At 30.2% G+C, this 17450-nt stretch overlaps 2 protein-coding genes across 2 annotated transcripts in view; one reads left to right on the top strand and one right to left on the bottom strand.

Annotated features, from left to right (window-relative positions):
* LOC113386466 (protein yellow-like) overlaps nucleotides 1–2355 on the top strand; it is a 16926-nt gene extending 14571 nt beyond the window's left edge. Inside the window, exon 5 of the mRNA XM_026624246.1 lies at nucleotides 2002–2355. Within this exon, the coding sequence (XP_026480031.1) occupies nucleotides 2002–2355 (354 nt within the window). The remainder of the gene's footprint in view (nucleotides 1–2001) is intronic.
* A 7195-nt stretch (nucleotides 2356–9550) lies between these two features.
* The window catches only part of LOC113386465, a 14391-nt gene continuing 6491 nt past the window's right edge, over nucleotides 9551–17450 (bottom strand). Inside the window, exons 5-6 of the mRNA XM_026624245.1 lie at nucleotides 10326–10585; nucleotides 9551–9580 (exon numbers count right to left, since the gene is read on the bottom strand). Coding sequence (XP_026480030.1) covers nucleotides 9551–9580; nucleotides 10326–10585 — 290 coding nt within the window. The remainder of the gene's footprint in view (nucleotides 9581–10325; nucleotides 10586–17450) is intronic.

Genomic DNA, 17450 nt, shown 5'->3' with positions numbered 1-17450 from the left:
TGTACAGATAAATCGACGTTGAGGCAAGAGAAGGAATACCAAATTCTTTCAGTAAAGTGTTAAGGAGTAAATTTTATATGTTTTATAATAAAGATATTTCAGTAATTTTCTCTATCGCATCAGAGTTGTTGATTTGATGAGGATACCAAATAATCGAACCATATTCTAATTTTGAACGTACATTAGGCAAAGAAGTGCATTGTTAGAATTGAATTTTTTACAATTTCTCAGTATTAAACCTAAAGATTTATGTGCTCTATTACAAATATCAGTTATATGTTCCGTGAAAAATAAACCAGAATCAAATATAACTCCTAAATCTGCAATTTTATTACATCTATCAATGCTGGTGTTAGAAATTTTATAATCAAAATGAATTAAAACGCGCTTATGTGAAAAATAAATTATCTGAATTATATATGTATATATATATTGTTGAGAATTGTGTTCTTTATAATTATAAATAATAGTCTTATTTGAACGATAATTTTAAAAAAATATGTTAGATAGGTTTACTAATTATAAAATTCTCTATTAAATTGTTATTATTAACTTCCCGTAAGGCAAGTTATAGTAATCGCAAAAAACTTGAAAATGAAAACTTTTATATATCTTTACGTTTCAGGGGTTTCTGAATATGTTGGCATACCTCAGAAAAAATGAATGTGTGCGTGTGTGCGCGTGTATGTATGTATGTATGGATACAAATTTCCAGTCACGTTTTCGGGCGCACGGATCAACCGATTTGAATGGTTCAAAAAAACATTCGATTCTTATTGATAGGTAGATGCGCTGATTAGTTTTTGGCAAAGGCAGGTTCAGCAGTTACGGAGATAAAGAGCAAAGAGTGCAGAAAATATAAATCGAGTTTTTGAGAGAACGGACTATCCGATTTGAATGATCTAAAAAACATTCAATTAGTAATGATTGGGAGAAGTGGTTATTAGCTTTTGGCAAAAGCAGGCCTAACCATTTCGGAGATACAGAGCTAAATATGCAAAAAATGGCTGTTTTTGAGAGAAATAAGCGTCCGATTTGAATGATTCCAAAAACTTTCTGCTTGTTTCAACAAAAATAATTGATTTTGGAAAAACAATTTTTGCTTCAAAAAAATTTTTTAAAATTTTTTTTTCCAAAAAAATTGTTTTTTGTTTATCGAAAATAATTCAAATTTTTATTTTAATTCTGTTCTAATATACTTCAAACAAATAATTTCAACTTTACAATTTAGTTTATATAATCCTTATAAATATAAATAGACAATGTTACAATATTCACAATAATCTATTTTAAAACATTTAATATTCCTCGATCATTTCGTTACGGTACGGGAAGTTCCAGCAATTTGCCTTAAGGCACGATGCCATACACCCCACTAGTTTTTACTTATATTACACGTTTGATGACGTATAAATGCTGCATATTATGAAGAATATGAATTATTCAACTTTTCTAACGGCAATATCTCAGAAACGGTGAATCTAACGAAAAAAATCTATAATAACAATTTAATAGAAAATTTTATAGTTAATAAACCTATCTAACAATTTTTTTTAAAATATCTTATGGTTTTGACGGAAAATGGCAAGAACTAAAATTTTGCACCTTTGGCCTTGAATAAAAAAAATTGCAGATGTCGGATCGATGGGGACTTTTGACATATCATTTGTAATGGCCTATTTAACATCTGTACCAAATTTCAGCTCTATGCGAATTATTCCTAACTGAAATCTTAATTTGACTGGGTTATTTATCCCATAAAAGATGAAACATAATACTTTCGCTGAACGGCGGCGACTCCTTTGGTTTTAACTAACTAAATATTCGGTCGAATGTAAGTTCTATTCAAGCCTGGTTGAATAATTAACTCCAACTTTGAACTTAAAAAATATAAAATATAAGTTTCAAGTGAAATAAAATTTATATACAATGTAAAAATGTATTTCCATTTTGCAACATTTGTAACGACTTATCATTTACTACCCCCAGGTTGCTTCTCAGTTTCAAGTCCTCGGATATCGTGGCCCCAAGGGCCAAAGTTCAGCCTCAGGAGTGGACAGGGATGGCATCATGTTCTACAACCTGGTTTTAAGGGATTCAGTAGGTTGTTGGGATTTGAGGAAGCCCTATGTGGGAAAAAATCTAGGCCTGGTCGGCGCAGGAAATTCATCTGCCTTGATTTTTCCCAATGATTTGAAGGTCGATCAAGAGTTTCCGCAGGGTTTGTGGGTTTTGAGCAATCGATTGCCTGATTATTTGTATAAGGGATTGAATTATGATGATGTGAACTTTAGGGTTTTGAGGGCTGATGTTAAGGATGCTGTGCGGGGGACTGTTTGTGACCCTTTGGGATAAAGGATACATGAATTTATTAATGGTATAGTTGTCATAATTTGTTTTTGCTGACCTGGTTGTCCTTATTTATTGATCCTGACTAAAGTGTCCTTTTTTTTGCCTCTGATCTAGTTGTCCCATTTTTTCCCGTAATTGTAATTGTTTAAAAAATTATTCTTGATGTATTTACGTTAGTTTTGTGTTACTGATCCAGTTGCATTATTTTTTTATTCATGGCCAAAATTTTCTTGTCCAAATTTTTTAATCCTGATTTTGTTATTGTATTTTTTAGTCCTTACCAAGCTGATTTTATCTTCTGCTCCTGATCTAGTTGCACTATTTTTTTCTTTGCTTACAATTAATTATTATTTAGTATTTCTGATCCAGTTGTTCCAATTTATTGTTTTTATTTAAATTGTCTTAATTTTTTCATCCTGACCAAGTTTTTTTCCTGATCTAGTTGTGTTATTTTAAATTTTTAATTGTTCTTGTTTACAATTATTAATTGTTCAATTTTTTCCCTGATACCAATTTTTAGTCCTGGTTCAGTTTTCCTAATTTTATTCCTTGGTTATTCAAGTTGTTTTTCTATAGTACAGTTGTCCTGATTAAATTTTTGGCAACTTTTTGTGAATAAAATTAGGACAAATGGATCAGGAAATGCAAATTAGGACAACTTGATCAGGAACAAAAATTTAGGATAATTGCAGTCAGAAACAAAATATTAGGACAACCTTATCAAAAAAATAAATTTAAGTCGGCTTGGTCAGAAATAAGAAAATACTAATCTTGTTGTTCTATTATTTTTGTTCCTGATCTAGTTGTCTTATTTCAAATTTTTGATTGTAATTGTTTACAATTATTTGCTACTGACCAAGTTGTTCAATTTATTCGCTGATACTAATTTTAAGTCCTGGTTCAGTTTTCCTTATTTTATTCCTTGGTTATTCAAGTTGTTTTTCTATAGTGCAGATGTCCTTATTTATTATTAATAATAGGACAACCTTATCAGAAAAAAATTTAAGTCGAATTGTTCAGAAATGAGAAAATACTAATCTTGTAATCAGGAAATACAAATTAGGACAATTACAATCAGGAACAGAATATTAGGACAACAAAATCAGTTTTTTCTGACCAAGTCGCCCTGATTTTTTATTCCTGACCTAGTTATCCTAACCATTTGTTTATAAAGCCCTGTTTTTTCTTTTATCCTGATCTATTTGTCCTAATTTTACGTTCCTGATTTATTTCTGCTAATTTTTGCTCCTGATCTAGTTCACCAAATATTTTTGTTCCTGACCAAGTTATACCAATTTTGTATTTCTGATTCAGTTGTCCCTAATTTTCCAGATGTCTCTAATACAAAAAAAACCGATAAGGAACAAATTAACTAAATTAAGAATAATATTTGGAACAATTAGAGCAATAAATTGGGAAAAACTAAATCAATTAGACTGGAAACAATTAGGACAATTAGATCAGAAGCAAAATATTGGGACAAGATCAGTTTCTTTTTGACCAAGTCGTCCTAATTTTTTGTTCCTGATTTAGTTGTCCTAATACTTTGTTCATGATAATTTTCCAAACTTTTTATTTCTGATCTATTTTTCCGAACTTGCAATTCCTAATCCACAAGTGTCCTTTTTTTTTAAATCCTGATTTTATATATCTGATCTACTTATCCAACTTTTTATTCCTGATCTACTTTTGTTAATTTTTTATTCCTGATATTTTTTTCCCCTTGTTTTTGTTCCTGATCCAGTTAGCCTAATTTTAGTTGCTTATAAAGATTTATTTAATTCTTAATCAAATTTTTGCCAAAGGCAGGTCCATGTTTTTAGATTTATTCCATGGTTTTCCTTCCAAGTTTTTCCTTTATTTTACTCAATATCAAACATTCGTTCCCAGCCCAGTTTCCTTCTCATTTTATATTCGTATCGAGTAGTATAAATATTTATTTATTAATTTGTAATGTATAATATAATGTTTAAATTTATATAATAAATATTTTTATTAACATATAGAGTTGTGTTCAATTTATTATTTTGTACTCTTGCACAACCAATAATTATATAAAAAACAGAAGATGTCACAGACTTATTGTTAAAATTTCTTATAGAAAATGAAATTTGAATAATGAAGCTATTGTATCGTCGTGAAATAATCCGAATAATTTTATAACAATAACATTGATATTATTGTTAAAGAAATAATTGAATCGTAACATAACAAAAGATGTAATGTTACACCGTTACAGATATTGTTCGATATACTTTTTTTCTATTTCGAAACAAACAGATGATTAACTTTTCGCTCGAAGAAGTTACAATAGTGTTACATTTGGAATTAATTTCGGTCTTCATATTCTATTCAAAAAGACCTTTCAAATGATACCCCACATGCAATAAAAGATGTAATCGAAAATTTTTGAAGTAAAACTTTTTTAGACTCTTTGAAATCGAAAATGAAACTTTTTGCAAATTTGAAAACTTATTTAAGTATTCGGATTCTATTAAAAATGACCTTTCAAATGATACCCCACATGCAATAAAGATACAATCTATATTTTATTGAAGTAAAACTTCTTCAAGCTCGTATACTACAAATTTACTAAAAGTGAAAAAACCTCATAGTTAATTTCAGTATTCGGATTCTACTAAAAATTACCTTTCAAATGATACCCCACATGCCATAAAAGATACAATCAAAATTTTTGAAGTAAAACTTCTTTAAACTCATATACTACAAATTCATTAAAAGTGAAAAAACCACATAGTTAATTTTAGTATTCGGATTCTATTAAAAATGACTTTTCAAATGATACCCCACATGCCATAAAAGATACAATCGAAAATTTTGAAGTAAAACTTCTTTAAACTCGTAAACTACAAATTCATTAAAAGTGGATAAACCACATAGTTAATTTCAGTATTCGGATTCTACTGAAAATGACCTTTCAAATGATACCCCACATGCCATAAAAGATACAATCAAAATTTTTGAAGTAAAACTTCTTTAAACTCATATACTACAAATTCATTAAAAGTGAAAAACCACATAGTTAATTTTAGTATTCGGATTCTACTAAAAATTACCTTTCAAATGATACCCCACATGCCATAAAAGATGGAATCGGAAATTTTGAAGTAAAACTTCTTTAAACTCGTAAACTATAAATTCATTAAAAGTGGATAAACAGAATAGTTAATTTAAGTATTCGGATTCTACTGAAAATGACCTTTCAAAAGATACCCCACATGCCATAAAAGATGGAATCGGAAATTTTGAAGTAAAACTTCTTTAGACTCTTTGAAATCAAAAATGAAAATTTTTGCATATTTTAACGTTTTGGATGTTTCTGAATATTTTGGCATACCTTAGAAAAAAATGATGTGTGTGTGGATACAATTTGACATTTAAATATATTAATGATAATAATATTTAAGTTTAATAAAAATCGATTCAGTCTTATTTTCAGGGTTATTGGTATGAGGATAAAGTTCGAATAAATCAGTATACAGGAGTGCGGCAAGGATGCTGCATGTCACGAATAATATTCATAATGCACAAGATATATACAAATTTTGCTCGTATGTCGAGGCAACTAACCACTCGTATGTCAGGTCACTCGTGAGTTGAGATGGAATAAATAAAAATGTTTTGAATATCTTTACGCGTCTAGACCTCCCGATCATTTTGGAGTAGTTCGGTAACAGATTTATTCCAAAAATTCTTATTGAAAGATCTTTCTGAGAGATTCTTTCAGATGTTAAATTTATCAGAAAATTTTTTTAGATGTTTGAAAATTAACTTTACAATTAGCACGTCAGTAGAGTTCTTTTTCTCAAAACCGTAAGAATTCGTCTTTGATTTTAATGTATCTGACTTTCCTACTTTTGTAAGTCGATAGTCGTATTGCTCGTCAGTAGAGTTTCTTTATGTACAGTCCATGTGTCTGATCCGTATAGAGCATATCAACTTATATGCTAATTTTATTAGTTTATATTTTCATATTTTGCATCATCAGTTTCTTCAACAATTCGTGACCCAGTTTGCTCGTCAGTAGAGTACCTTTTCGTACAGAGTCATATTCTAAATATAGTAAATCTAAATATCAATTTGCCAGTCCATATCTCTGATTCAAAAAGTTTCTATGTGATAAATGTAAAAATAGATAAATATATCAGTTTGCTCGTCAGTGGAGTTCTTTTCTCTATGTTATTTATAATATTTCTATTCAGTAGAGTTATTTTTTCCTGTTAATTCAGTTTGCTCGTCAGTAGAGTTCTTTTCTCAATCTTATTTATAATTTTTAAAGTCAGTAGAGATAGTTTTCATTATTAATTCAGTTTGCTCGTCAGTAGAGTTCTTTTTTCTATTTTATTTATAATTTTTCTAGTCAGTAGAGTCATTTTTAACTTCCCGAAGGAGAAGTTTATGTTTTCATCAAAAAATCCGATTCGCTAATTTTATGTTTTCTCGACGTTTCAAGCCATTCTGAATTGAATGAGACCAAATTTGGAAAAAGTATGTGTGTGTGTGTGTATGTGTGTGTGTGCGTGTATGTGAACAGATTTTTTGCCGTAAATCGACGTTTTCTCGAAAACGCCTGAGCCGATTTTAGAAATTTAAAAGCTATTTGATGTATTTCGGTGAGGACTAACGTTTGTCAGTTTTGTGTGACGATCTGTCAAACAGTTTCTTTGCAATTTGAAAAAAAGTGTTAAACTTTTCGTCCACATTTAAGCTCATCCTACTGAACCGATTTTAAAAAATTAAAAACTGTTCGAAAGATATTAGTTCTGAATGGTACTGATTAATTTTAGGTGAAAATCTACCGAGCCGTTTTCTTGTAATTAACTGTTGAAAAAAAAAGAGAGCGCGTAAGGATCACACGCGATTGAAGTAAAACTTATTTGCTACTGTATAAAGTAGCAAATTTAAGTTGAGTAAAAATAAATACATCATATAAAAATTTTGAATAATGTATTAGTAATATGGTAACACTCGTGATGCACACATTTATTATATTGATAAATTATAAATTATATATTTATGATTGTGAACAATAATGTAATCAAAGTCGTACTTGAAATATGACATGATCGTTTTAAAGTAATTGCTGATTAATAAATTCTATAATATTCATTCACACAGTGGATTATGTTAAACAACGCCTAAACAAATATTGTTTTTGCTAATTAACTCATCCTGTAACAATTGTGTTTGAAGAACTTCATGTAATTAAAATTAACATACATTCATTCACTGTTTGTATTTTTTTACTCTTTCGCTAACGATATAATCTCATTCCTTGAACAGCTGTAATATCCGTCTTTCCTAACAAATTGAAGCCATACTTTTATATTTGTTTTATTTATCAAGCCCTGCACATACCTTGATCTATGAATCATTTGCTTTTTTATGTGGACGTTAATGCAATGATCATCATCAATATTACGAAGTAATAAATTAACCATATTATTAATATCGACAGGCACATTTATAATTTGGCCAAACATTCCAAATTGTCCATTTGCATGTCGCAATCGTCTAATTTGCATGAAACACAACCTAGGTGAAATTAACCTTTCAGTTACAGTATCTAGTTTAGGTAGATAATTTGGTATAGATGGAAATATAAACCCGTTAAACTTACAAAAGTGTAAAGTGTAAATCTTTCGACAAGTTTGACATCCAACCTGATTATTTGAATCAATATTCAAAAAACATTATTAAGAATTTGTTTGTGAGCATCATTTGATATTTCTAAGTCACTTTGAAGCCAAAGTCGTTCACACACAAAACATACATAGCCAAAGCTATCATTTCTTACGCAGCGCAGATTTTTCCTTAGTTTCATTATTTATTTGCGATCATTTGCACTACAATTATTTATGGGGGACGGGATAAAATATTCTTCCGATCCTGACATTTTTATTAACTCACGAATTATACTGCTAACCCATGTCGCGCCTAAAGAAGTTTTACTTCAAAAAATGTTTAGAGACTACGAGCTAAATACAAAACTCAAGTGAAAGTCGACACATTTTGTTTTGTTTTTGACATATGATTTGACATTTGATGTATTTTTTGTTTTGCTCGCAGACTAGATCGAATAATTGCGATAGCTGCGCTAACTAGCGTCGTAGTCTTCAACTTCACGTTGGCGTTTTCGTTGCATTTGTACGGATTTACACCCGTGTCTAGTGTTAGAACGAAATATCGGGTACTCAGTAAATATCGATACTTCGCGGTCGATAGTGAGTACTTTTGGTATCGATTTTTTAGCTCGATACATTTGCCAATATCGATCTTTTACGTCGATAGTACTCAAAAAGAATCGACAGCGTAATCTATGAACCCCACTTATCGACCAACTACGAAAACCAACCATTTTGCCGAATGCAATGCATAGTCTCTCTAGGTGGTCATAATTGTTCAGAGAAGTGTCAAAAAATGATCCCGAAGGGTCATTAGTCTCAGAATTTATTGCTCAAAAACCCAAAATGGATATGACCACACTAATAAATAAAGATGTTTATTTATTACTCTTTTGTAAAATGAAACGCCTTTTTAAAGTAATAAAATGTTTTATAAAAACATATTCAACAATCGAAGTATGATTATTTCAAATAATAATATTCATCAATTTCAATATATTAGTATTTTGCGTAAAAAAGAATCGAAATATAATTATTTCAAATAATAATATTCATCAATTTCAATATATTAGTATTTTGCGTAAAAAAGAATCGAAATATAATTATTTCAAATAATAATATTCATCAATTTCGATATATTAGTATTTTGCGTAAAAAAGAATCGAAGTATAATTATTTCAAATAATAATATTCATCAATTTCAATATATTAGTATTTTCCGTAAAAAAAAAATCGAAATATAATTATTTCAAATAATAATACTCATCGATTTCAATGCGTTATTATTTTTCTTTCTAAAAGTATGTGAATTGTAAGTTGAAGTAAAGTACTTGTAAATTAAAAATTAAATAAACAATTTAAAAAAGAACAGAAGAGCAATATTTTCTTTGTTATACTTACGTGAATCTTAAAATGTCTCGTTTTCAGTTTGTGCACATTATGAACATATTTTAGGAATCGGATTACAACTGACCTTTTCTGAATGAATGACAACAAAACTTAAGAATTCTTTCTTTAGTATAGTGGGCAAAAAACTTTTAGAAAATAATAAATTAATTTGGTTCTTGTGGCAATTGTTTGCACTGAAAAATATTAAAAATATGATTGTGCTTAAAAATACTTAAAAAGTATTGCTTTTTGAATATAGTATCAGACTATTATATTGTTTTAATCAAAAATAATCAACTATTATAACTTGTCTTTTTTTTGAAAAATTATAGAATTTGAAATTAGTATTGAAAAATTACTGTTAAAATTTTACAATATTGAAAATGATTCTGATTTAACACATCAGATTACAAGCAATAGAATTCATTCTAATATTGTGATAAAATATTTAATTAGTTTTACATCTTTCTTGCACTTATGTTTGATTTTTATGAAAAGTACTCAAAATTCGATTTTGTTCAGAGAAGTGTCAAAAAATGATCCCGAAGGGTCATTAGTCTCAGAATTTATTGCTCAAAAACCCAAAATGGATATGACCACACTAATAAATAAAGATGTTTATTTATTACTCTGAAACGCCTTTTTAAAGTACCAAAATGTTTTATAAAAACATATTCAACAATCGAAGTATAATTATTTCAAATAATAATATTCATCAATTTCAATATATTAGTATTTTGCGTAATAAAGATACTTTCGCCACGATATTTTTTTGGCATCGATATTTTGATTAGATACTTTTCAAAGTACTCAATGTCGATCTTTTACCTCGATACTTCTAACACTGCGGCCGTGTCGCGCCTAAAGAACTTTTTACACCCGTGTCGCGCCTAAAGAAGTTTTACTTCAAAATCTATTACCACCACTATCAATAAGTACCTGAGCTTGCCCTTGCAGCATATATAATAGCCAATATATCATCCAATATATAATAGCCGGATTCTGCGCCTCCGCTTGTGCATCGTGAGGAATCGCCCCCGGGCGAAGCGAACCGTCTCGGCTCGCTCCGGCCGACGAGGGCATCTTAGCAACCGCTAAACCGTCGTCGTCGTCGTCGAGGGCGCCGAGTCGCTGAGGGCGCACAGAAGGCGCCTGTCTGTGGGTGACATGCTCACCGGCGAAGGGGTGCTTGCTGCTCACTGGAACAGAGAAAGGGGTTTAGATTAGTATCATTTATATTTCATATATATATTTCTATATCTATGTCTATATCTTATACCTATATTTCTATATCCTATATCTAAATTTCTATGTCTATATCCTATACCTATATTTCTATATCCTATATCTATATTTCTATATCTATATTTCCGTATATATATATATATATCTATATTTCTATATCTATATCCCCGATTGTCAGATCGCCAGAGCGGGGATTCGAACGCGCGACCTTGTTCGTACAAAGTCAACGCGTTAACGATCTTCGCCACGACGAAGACGGAAAAAACCCGATTCGCTAATTTTATATTCTCTAATATAAAATCTCTATAAATCAGTTTGCTCGTCAGTAGAGTTCTTTTCCCTATCTTATTTTTAAGTTTGGTCGTCAGTAGAGATAGTTTCCATTATTATTTCAGTCTGCTCATCAGTAGAGTTCTTTTCTCCATCTTATTTATAATATTTCTAGTCAGTAGAGTTAGTTTTTCTTATTAATTCAGTTTGCTCGTCAGTAGAGTTCTTTTTTCCTTATTATTTATAATTTTTGAAGTCAGTAGAGTTATTTTTCCCTATTAATTTAGTTTGCTTATCAGTAGAGTTCTTTTCTCTCGATTATTTATAATTTTGCTAGTCAGTAGAGTTATTTTTTCCTGTTAATTCAGTTTGCTCGTCAGTAGAATTCTTTATCCTTCTTTTTGAAGTCAGTAGAGTTATTTTTCGTTATTAATTCAGTTTGTTCGTGAGTAGAGTTCTTTTCTCCTTTTTATTTATAATTTTTCGAGTCAGCAGGGTTATTTTTCTTTATAGATTCAGTTTGCTCGGTAGTAGAGTTCTTTTCTGTCGATTATTTATAAGTTTGCTCGTCAGTAGAGGTATTTTGTTCCACTCATTTTTGTTGGTTTGCTCATCAGTATAGTTCCGTTTTCTGCATTATTTATAATTTTTCTAGTCAGTAACATTATTTTCCCCTGTTAATTCAGTTTGCTCGTCAGTAGAGTTCTTTTCTCTCAATTATTTACAATTTTGCTCGTCAGTAGAGTTCCTTTCTCTGCATTATTTCGGCTAGCTCGTCAGTAGAGTTCCTTTTTCTTCAATGTTTCGGTTTGCTCGTCAGTAGAGTCCCTCTTTTATCTTATTTCATTTTCGTTTTTTCTTGCTTGTCAGTAAAATTCATCCACCCTCTTAATAAGTTTGCTCGTCAGTAGAGTTCCTTTGATCTTTAAAAAACCGTCTTTGATCTTTATGTATCTCATTTAATAGACTCGGTATGTTAGTCCATGAAGTTTCTTTTCTCAGAGTCCATGTTTCTGATCCATAAAGAGCCATAGTGCTCAAAACAAAACTTGCTTTTGTCATCAGTAGAGTTTTAAAATCTTAAAAGAATTACTTCAAGTAATTAAATTTATTTGGTCCCCCAGTTTACTCGTCAGTAAAGTTCTTAAAATTTCAAAAAAAAATGGCAAATAACGACTAAGGTAAAAGACCCAGTTATTGACCCTTGCCCAGTTTCTGACCTTTTCAACTTTTTTTGGAATTAATTAAAAAACTATACATTTAATGTGAAAATAAATTTTTTCTTAATTGACAGTAATTTATTCTATGCCTCATTAATGTCAATTAAAAAAATATAAAAAATATTAACTAAATAAAGAAAAATTTTTAAACCAAAAGTGACTGTGGAAGCCATTTTTTAGCTTTAGTCTAAACAGTTTATGTAAGGAGCTACGACAATTGAGTTCGTGCACTAATTATGATGTAAGTACGAAAATCTAACTAAAAATATACAAATAAGTCAATAATTAATTAAAATTTATTTTAAAATATTTATAAAACATATTAAATTTAGTTTTATTACTGAAATTTGAGGGTCAATAACTAGGCTCAATTTTAAGTGTATGTCACAGTTGTTGACCCTGCAATTCTAACCTTCTAAAAGCTAGGTTAACTGTCACATGTTTTTAGTCACTTGTTCATTAAATGTAAAAATAATAATATTTATTGTTATCTTATATTTTTTTTACTATTTTTTGTAGTAAAGTGATAAATTTACATTTAATATTCATTGGTATAAATGAAAGATTGTATTTAAATCTTGTAAATACATCTTTTAAGTGATAAAATTATTAATAAAAAAATGTCAGTTTTATCAACGCTTAAATTATGACTGTTTTAGTTTACTAATATTTTTATTATTATACAATTATACAATTACAATTAATAAAATGAAAATTAGAAGAAGAAAAAGAATTGAAAATAGCTGAAAGGTCCAAAAATAAAGCCATCAAGGAGGCAGAAAAAATAATTAAAAAAGAAAAACTTGAAGAAAAAAAGAAACAAAAAGCTCTTAAAATAAAAAGTCCAAGTAATTTAAATAATTAATTTTAATTTTTTTGTTTGTGTAATATGTTATAACAAGACTTGAACTATTTATACGTCAAATTTTAACAAACTGTATATTTTTACAATGAATATTTAATTTATTTATTTTAATAATAATTTCAGTTTATTTAAAATTAGTAAGCACTTCATAACCTACTCATGATTAAATTTGAGGGTCAGAAATTGGGCTACGGTCAGGGTCAGAAACTGCCACACGAAGAATTCTGAGGGTCAGAAATTGGAGCTCTTAATGTCAATTTTTAAAACGTCAATTTAAAATATAAATTTAGTTCAAATAATTTTTTTATGCACATTACTTTATTTTAAAAATCCTAAACTAATAGATAAAATTATAATTTTCTTCATTAAGTTAAGTTTTATATTAATTATTATAGTTTAACCTCCACCGTCACTCTAAAAAGGTCAGAAACTGGGCCCCTTACCTTATATCAATTTTGAAAAATATTAAAAACCATCCAATGAAACACAAGAATGACTTGTGTTTACTAGTTTCAGCCAAAAGATCGGACAAAGTCATTAGAACATGCACTGTGTATGTCCTAAGGTTGCATTCGTATAATTAAATCGTTTATTTACATATGTCGGGAAGTGCATGTAACTTGCCTTGAGGGCAAAATGCTACTTGCACCTGTTTTGTTTTATTATCATATTACTCGTTCATATTTCATAATCGATACATTTGATAAAAGTGTCTGCTTGTCGCCGTTAGCATATCAGTTGTTTGGGTAATTTTAATATTATTCCTATTTTTGTGCACAACATAGTATGCATTACACCTCCTTTTGGCTCTGTGACGTCAGAAAGTGCCTTTGGCGCATGGCTAGTGACGTCACTGGATAAACTCCGGGCGCCCGGAGTTCGCCGAACGGAGGCTGCGTCGACGTATTTCCCATGGGATAACAAACACCGGAGGAAAGGACCCGCGATGTTATCGATTAGGGTATGACACGATACTAGATTTTAAGAGACCGATGTCGGATAACAGACAAATGTTATGGCAAGGCCATGGTACATGCATTATGCTACTGAATCGTACTGAATACTGTCGAAATGTCATGTATTTGCTGTGAATTCAGGCGTTTTATACATAAACTGCAACGTTACTCGTATGTTCTGAAGCTGGGTTAGAAAGACCCTGTTATTTAACATCGTTTTTTTTGACACGTGTGCAGTTTCTAGGTTAAGTTTTCTATCTGAAAATGTAATTGGCTTTTATAATTTCTCAAAGATGTTACACAAATAACTCATATGCTAATGGCGACAGACAGATATTTTAATCAAACGTATCAAATTCGATCCATTAAACTTTGTTTTATGCTCTGATAACAAACGGGAATGGCAAAATGCAAATATGAACGAGTAATATGATATTAATATGTGAATGCGAGGAATTTGAAACCGACTAAGGAATTCGATTGCAAAATTAGAGACGACAGACAATTAGTCGTGTCGGAAAAACAAAACAGGTGCAAGTGGCATTTTGCCCCAAGGCAAGTTACATGCACTTCCCGATATATGTAAATAAACGACATAATTATACAAATGCAACTTTAGAACATACACAGTGCATGTCCTAAAAACTTAGCTGATCTTCTGGCAAAAAACTAGTAAACGCAAGACTTCTTGGGTTTCATCACATGATTTTTAATTTTTTTTTTTTTTTGAAATTTATATAGTCGTCATTGGCGAATTTTTTTTCAAATTTCAAGTACTCTATTGACGAGTAAACTGAGGAACCAAATAAATTTAATTATTTGAAGTAATTCTTTTAAGATGAGAAACTCTACTGACGACTAAAGCAAGTTTTGTTTTAAGCACTATGGCTCCTTACGGATCAGAAACATGGACTCTGGGAAAAGGAACTTTACCGACTAACATACTGATTCTATTAAGTAAGATACATAAAGATCAAAGACGTTTTTTTGAGAAAAGAAACTCGACGAGCAAACTAATTAAGAAGGTTGGATACACTCTACTGACAAGCAAAAAAATACGAAAATGTAATAAGATGGAAAAAGGAACTCTACTGACGAGCAAACAAAAATAATACAGAGAAAGGAACTACTGGTGAGCAAATCTAAAAAATGAGTGGAACAAAAGAACTCTACCGACGAGCAAATTGAATTAATAATGAAAAATAACTCTACTGACTAGAAAAATTATAAATAATCGAGAGAAAAGAACTCTACTAGCGAGCCAACTGAATTAATAATGAAAAATAACTTTACTGACAAGTAAACTTATAAATAATAGAGAGAAAAGAACTCTACTGACGAGCAAAATAAAATAATATAGAGAAAAGAACTCTACTAGCGAGCCAACTGAATTAATAACGAAAAATACTGTTATTGACTAAAAAAATTATAAAAAAGAATGGAAAAAGAACTCTACTGACGAGCAAACTAAATTAAAAAGGGAAAGTAACTCTACTGACTAGTAAAATTATGAATAAGATAGAAAAAAGAACTCTACTGACAAGCAAACTGAATTAATAGGGAAAAAACTCTACTGACTAGAAAAATTATAAATAAAAAAGAAAAAAGAACTCTACTGACTAGAAAAATTATAAATAATCAAGAGAAAAGAACTCTACTGACGAGCTTATTTATAAATGAGAAGGAAAAAAGAACTCTACTGACGAGCAAACTGGGTCAGAAATTGTTGAAAAAGCTGAAGATGTAAAATATGAAAATACAAGCTTATAAAATAAGCCTATAAAGTAATACTTTTATAAGCGTGGCTCTGTACAGATCAGAGACATGGACTGTACAAAGAAGAAACTCTACTGACGAGCAAAACGACTATCGATTTGCAAAAGTAGGAAAGTCAGATACATGAAAATCAAAAACGAAACCCTACAGTTTTGACAAAAGGAACTCTGCTGACGTGCTAACTTTAAAATGAATTTTTGAACATCTAAAAAAAAATTTTCTGATAAATTTAATATTTTTTGCATAAATCATTTGAAAGATCAATAAAAATGTTGGAATAAATCTGTTACCAAAGTACTCTAAAATGATCGGTAGGTTTGGACGCCTGAAGATATTTAAAAAAATTATTCCACACTAACTTACTCGTAAGTTGCTCGATTTGCAATACGAGTTGCTAAAGAAGTGATTCGTTGCCTCCACATACGAGCAAAATTTTCATATAGAAGGTTTGAGCAAGTAAAAGTTTTCTCTTGCATAATCGCGCCGCGACCCGGGCGCCAAAACGTACTGGGTCGTCGTATTGCCTATTTTTATTAACCAGAATTTTTATTTTGTGTCTGACAAGAAGAATCACATACTTATGGATAGAAGAATCTCATGCAAATATTATAGACCTATGGGAAGTAGTTTAGTTATAAAAATAGGCTTCAAGCTATACATAGGCATATAGTGTTATACCTAGACGTATAGATAGAAAACAGTACAGGCATATGTAAAGCTTGGAACAATTTTTATAACTAAACGACATCTCACAGGCCTATATATGTATAGAGACAATATGAAAAAATTGGTCAGTTGTAACAATGATTTTCCTATCATGTTTATATGGAAAAAAAATTGCTTCGACGTACGAGCGTCGTTACGGAAAGAAATAAATTCATATTTTGGAGTACCACAGTATATTTGATTTCTTGTAACGAAAAAAGAGAATGTATTCGAGATCTCCGTGATCTATTTACCAGATCGAGCAATATGTTGCAACATGGACGAGGTGCATTCACGGATGCATACCGAGTGCATTTTATATACCTCTCCTGTGAGAAATATCAATTTTATGGATAAATTATAAAAGCGAGATCATTTTCGAGTAATGAACGCTGAACGGTGTCACGATTTTGTCAGAAGTGAAGGGCAGGGCTTGGAAACAATAGTAAGAAAAAATTAAAAAGGTTGGTGAAGTTCTTAGGAGGCCCTAAGATATGATATTTAGAGGTTAATTCTGTGGTAACATAGACGATAACATAGCGTTGTTATGGTAACGCTTTGTTATCCTTCTTTCTCGGTAACAAACACTTGTGAATTAGTGTATCTATTTGCTGTACGGATCAGGCGTATTTTACACATAAAACCGTGCGCATCCTATGATAACATTCTTTCTAGATTTGTTTATATGTAAAATACGCATGGTCTTATACAGCCAAGCAAATAGATAGACATTTTGTTACTTTTTAGTACCAAGAAAGAAAAATAAGACATCGTGGCCATAACAATGCTTTGTTTAGCCCTTTAATTAAATTCTTGTGGAATACCCAAAGAAGTTTATGTTTACGCCACAAAATCCAACTCACTAAATTTATGTTTTGCAGTCATTCTAAATCGTTTGACACCGAAACTGACATTTTTTTAATAACTCTATAGCATTCCATGAGCATTTTTCTTAATTTTAACTTTATTATGCAACCTGTATATATATAATTACATTTAGAAAGAACTAAAAACAAAAGAGGAAAAA

Source organism: Ctenocephalides felis, unplaced genomic scaffold, assembly GCF_003426905.1.
Source record: "Ctenocephalides felis isolate EL2017-DRISC unplaced genomic scaffold, ASM342690v1 CF-g0.4_SCAFFOLD_03571, whole genome shotgun sequence".
Classification (NCBI taxonomy): Eukaryota; Metazoa; Arthropoda; class Insecta; order Siphonaptera; family Pulicidae; genus Ctenocephalides; species Ctenocephalides felis.
The sequence above is the reverse complement of the archived record's forward strand: the minus strand, read 5'-3'. Positions and strand labels throughout refer to the sequence as shown.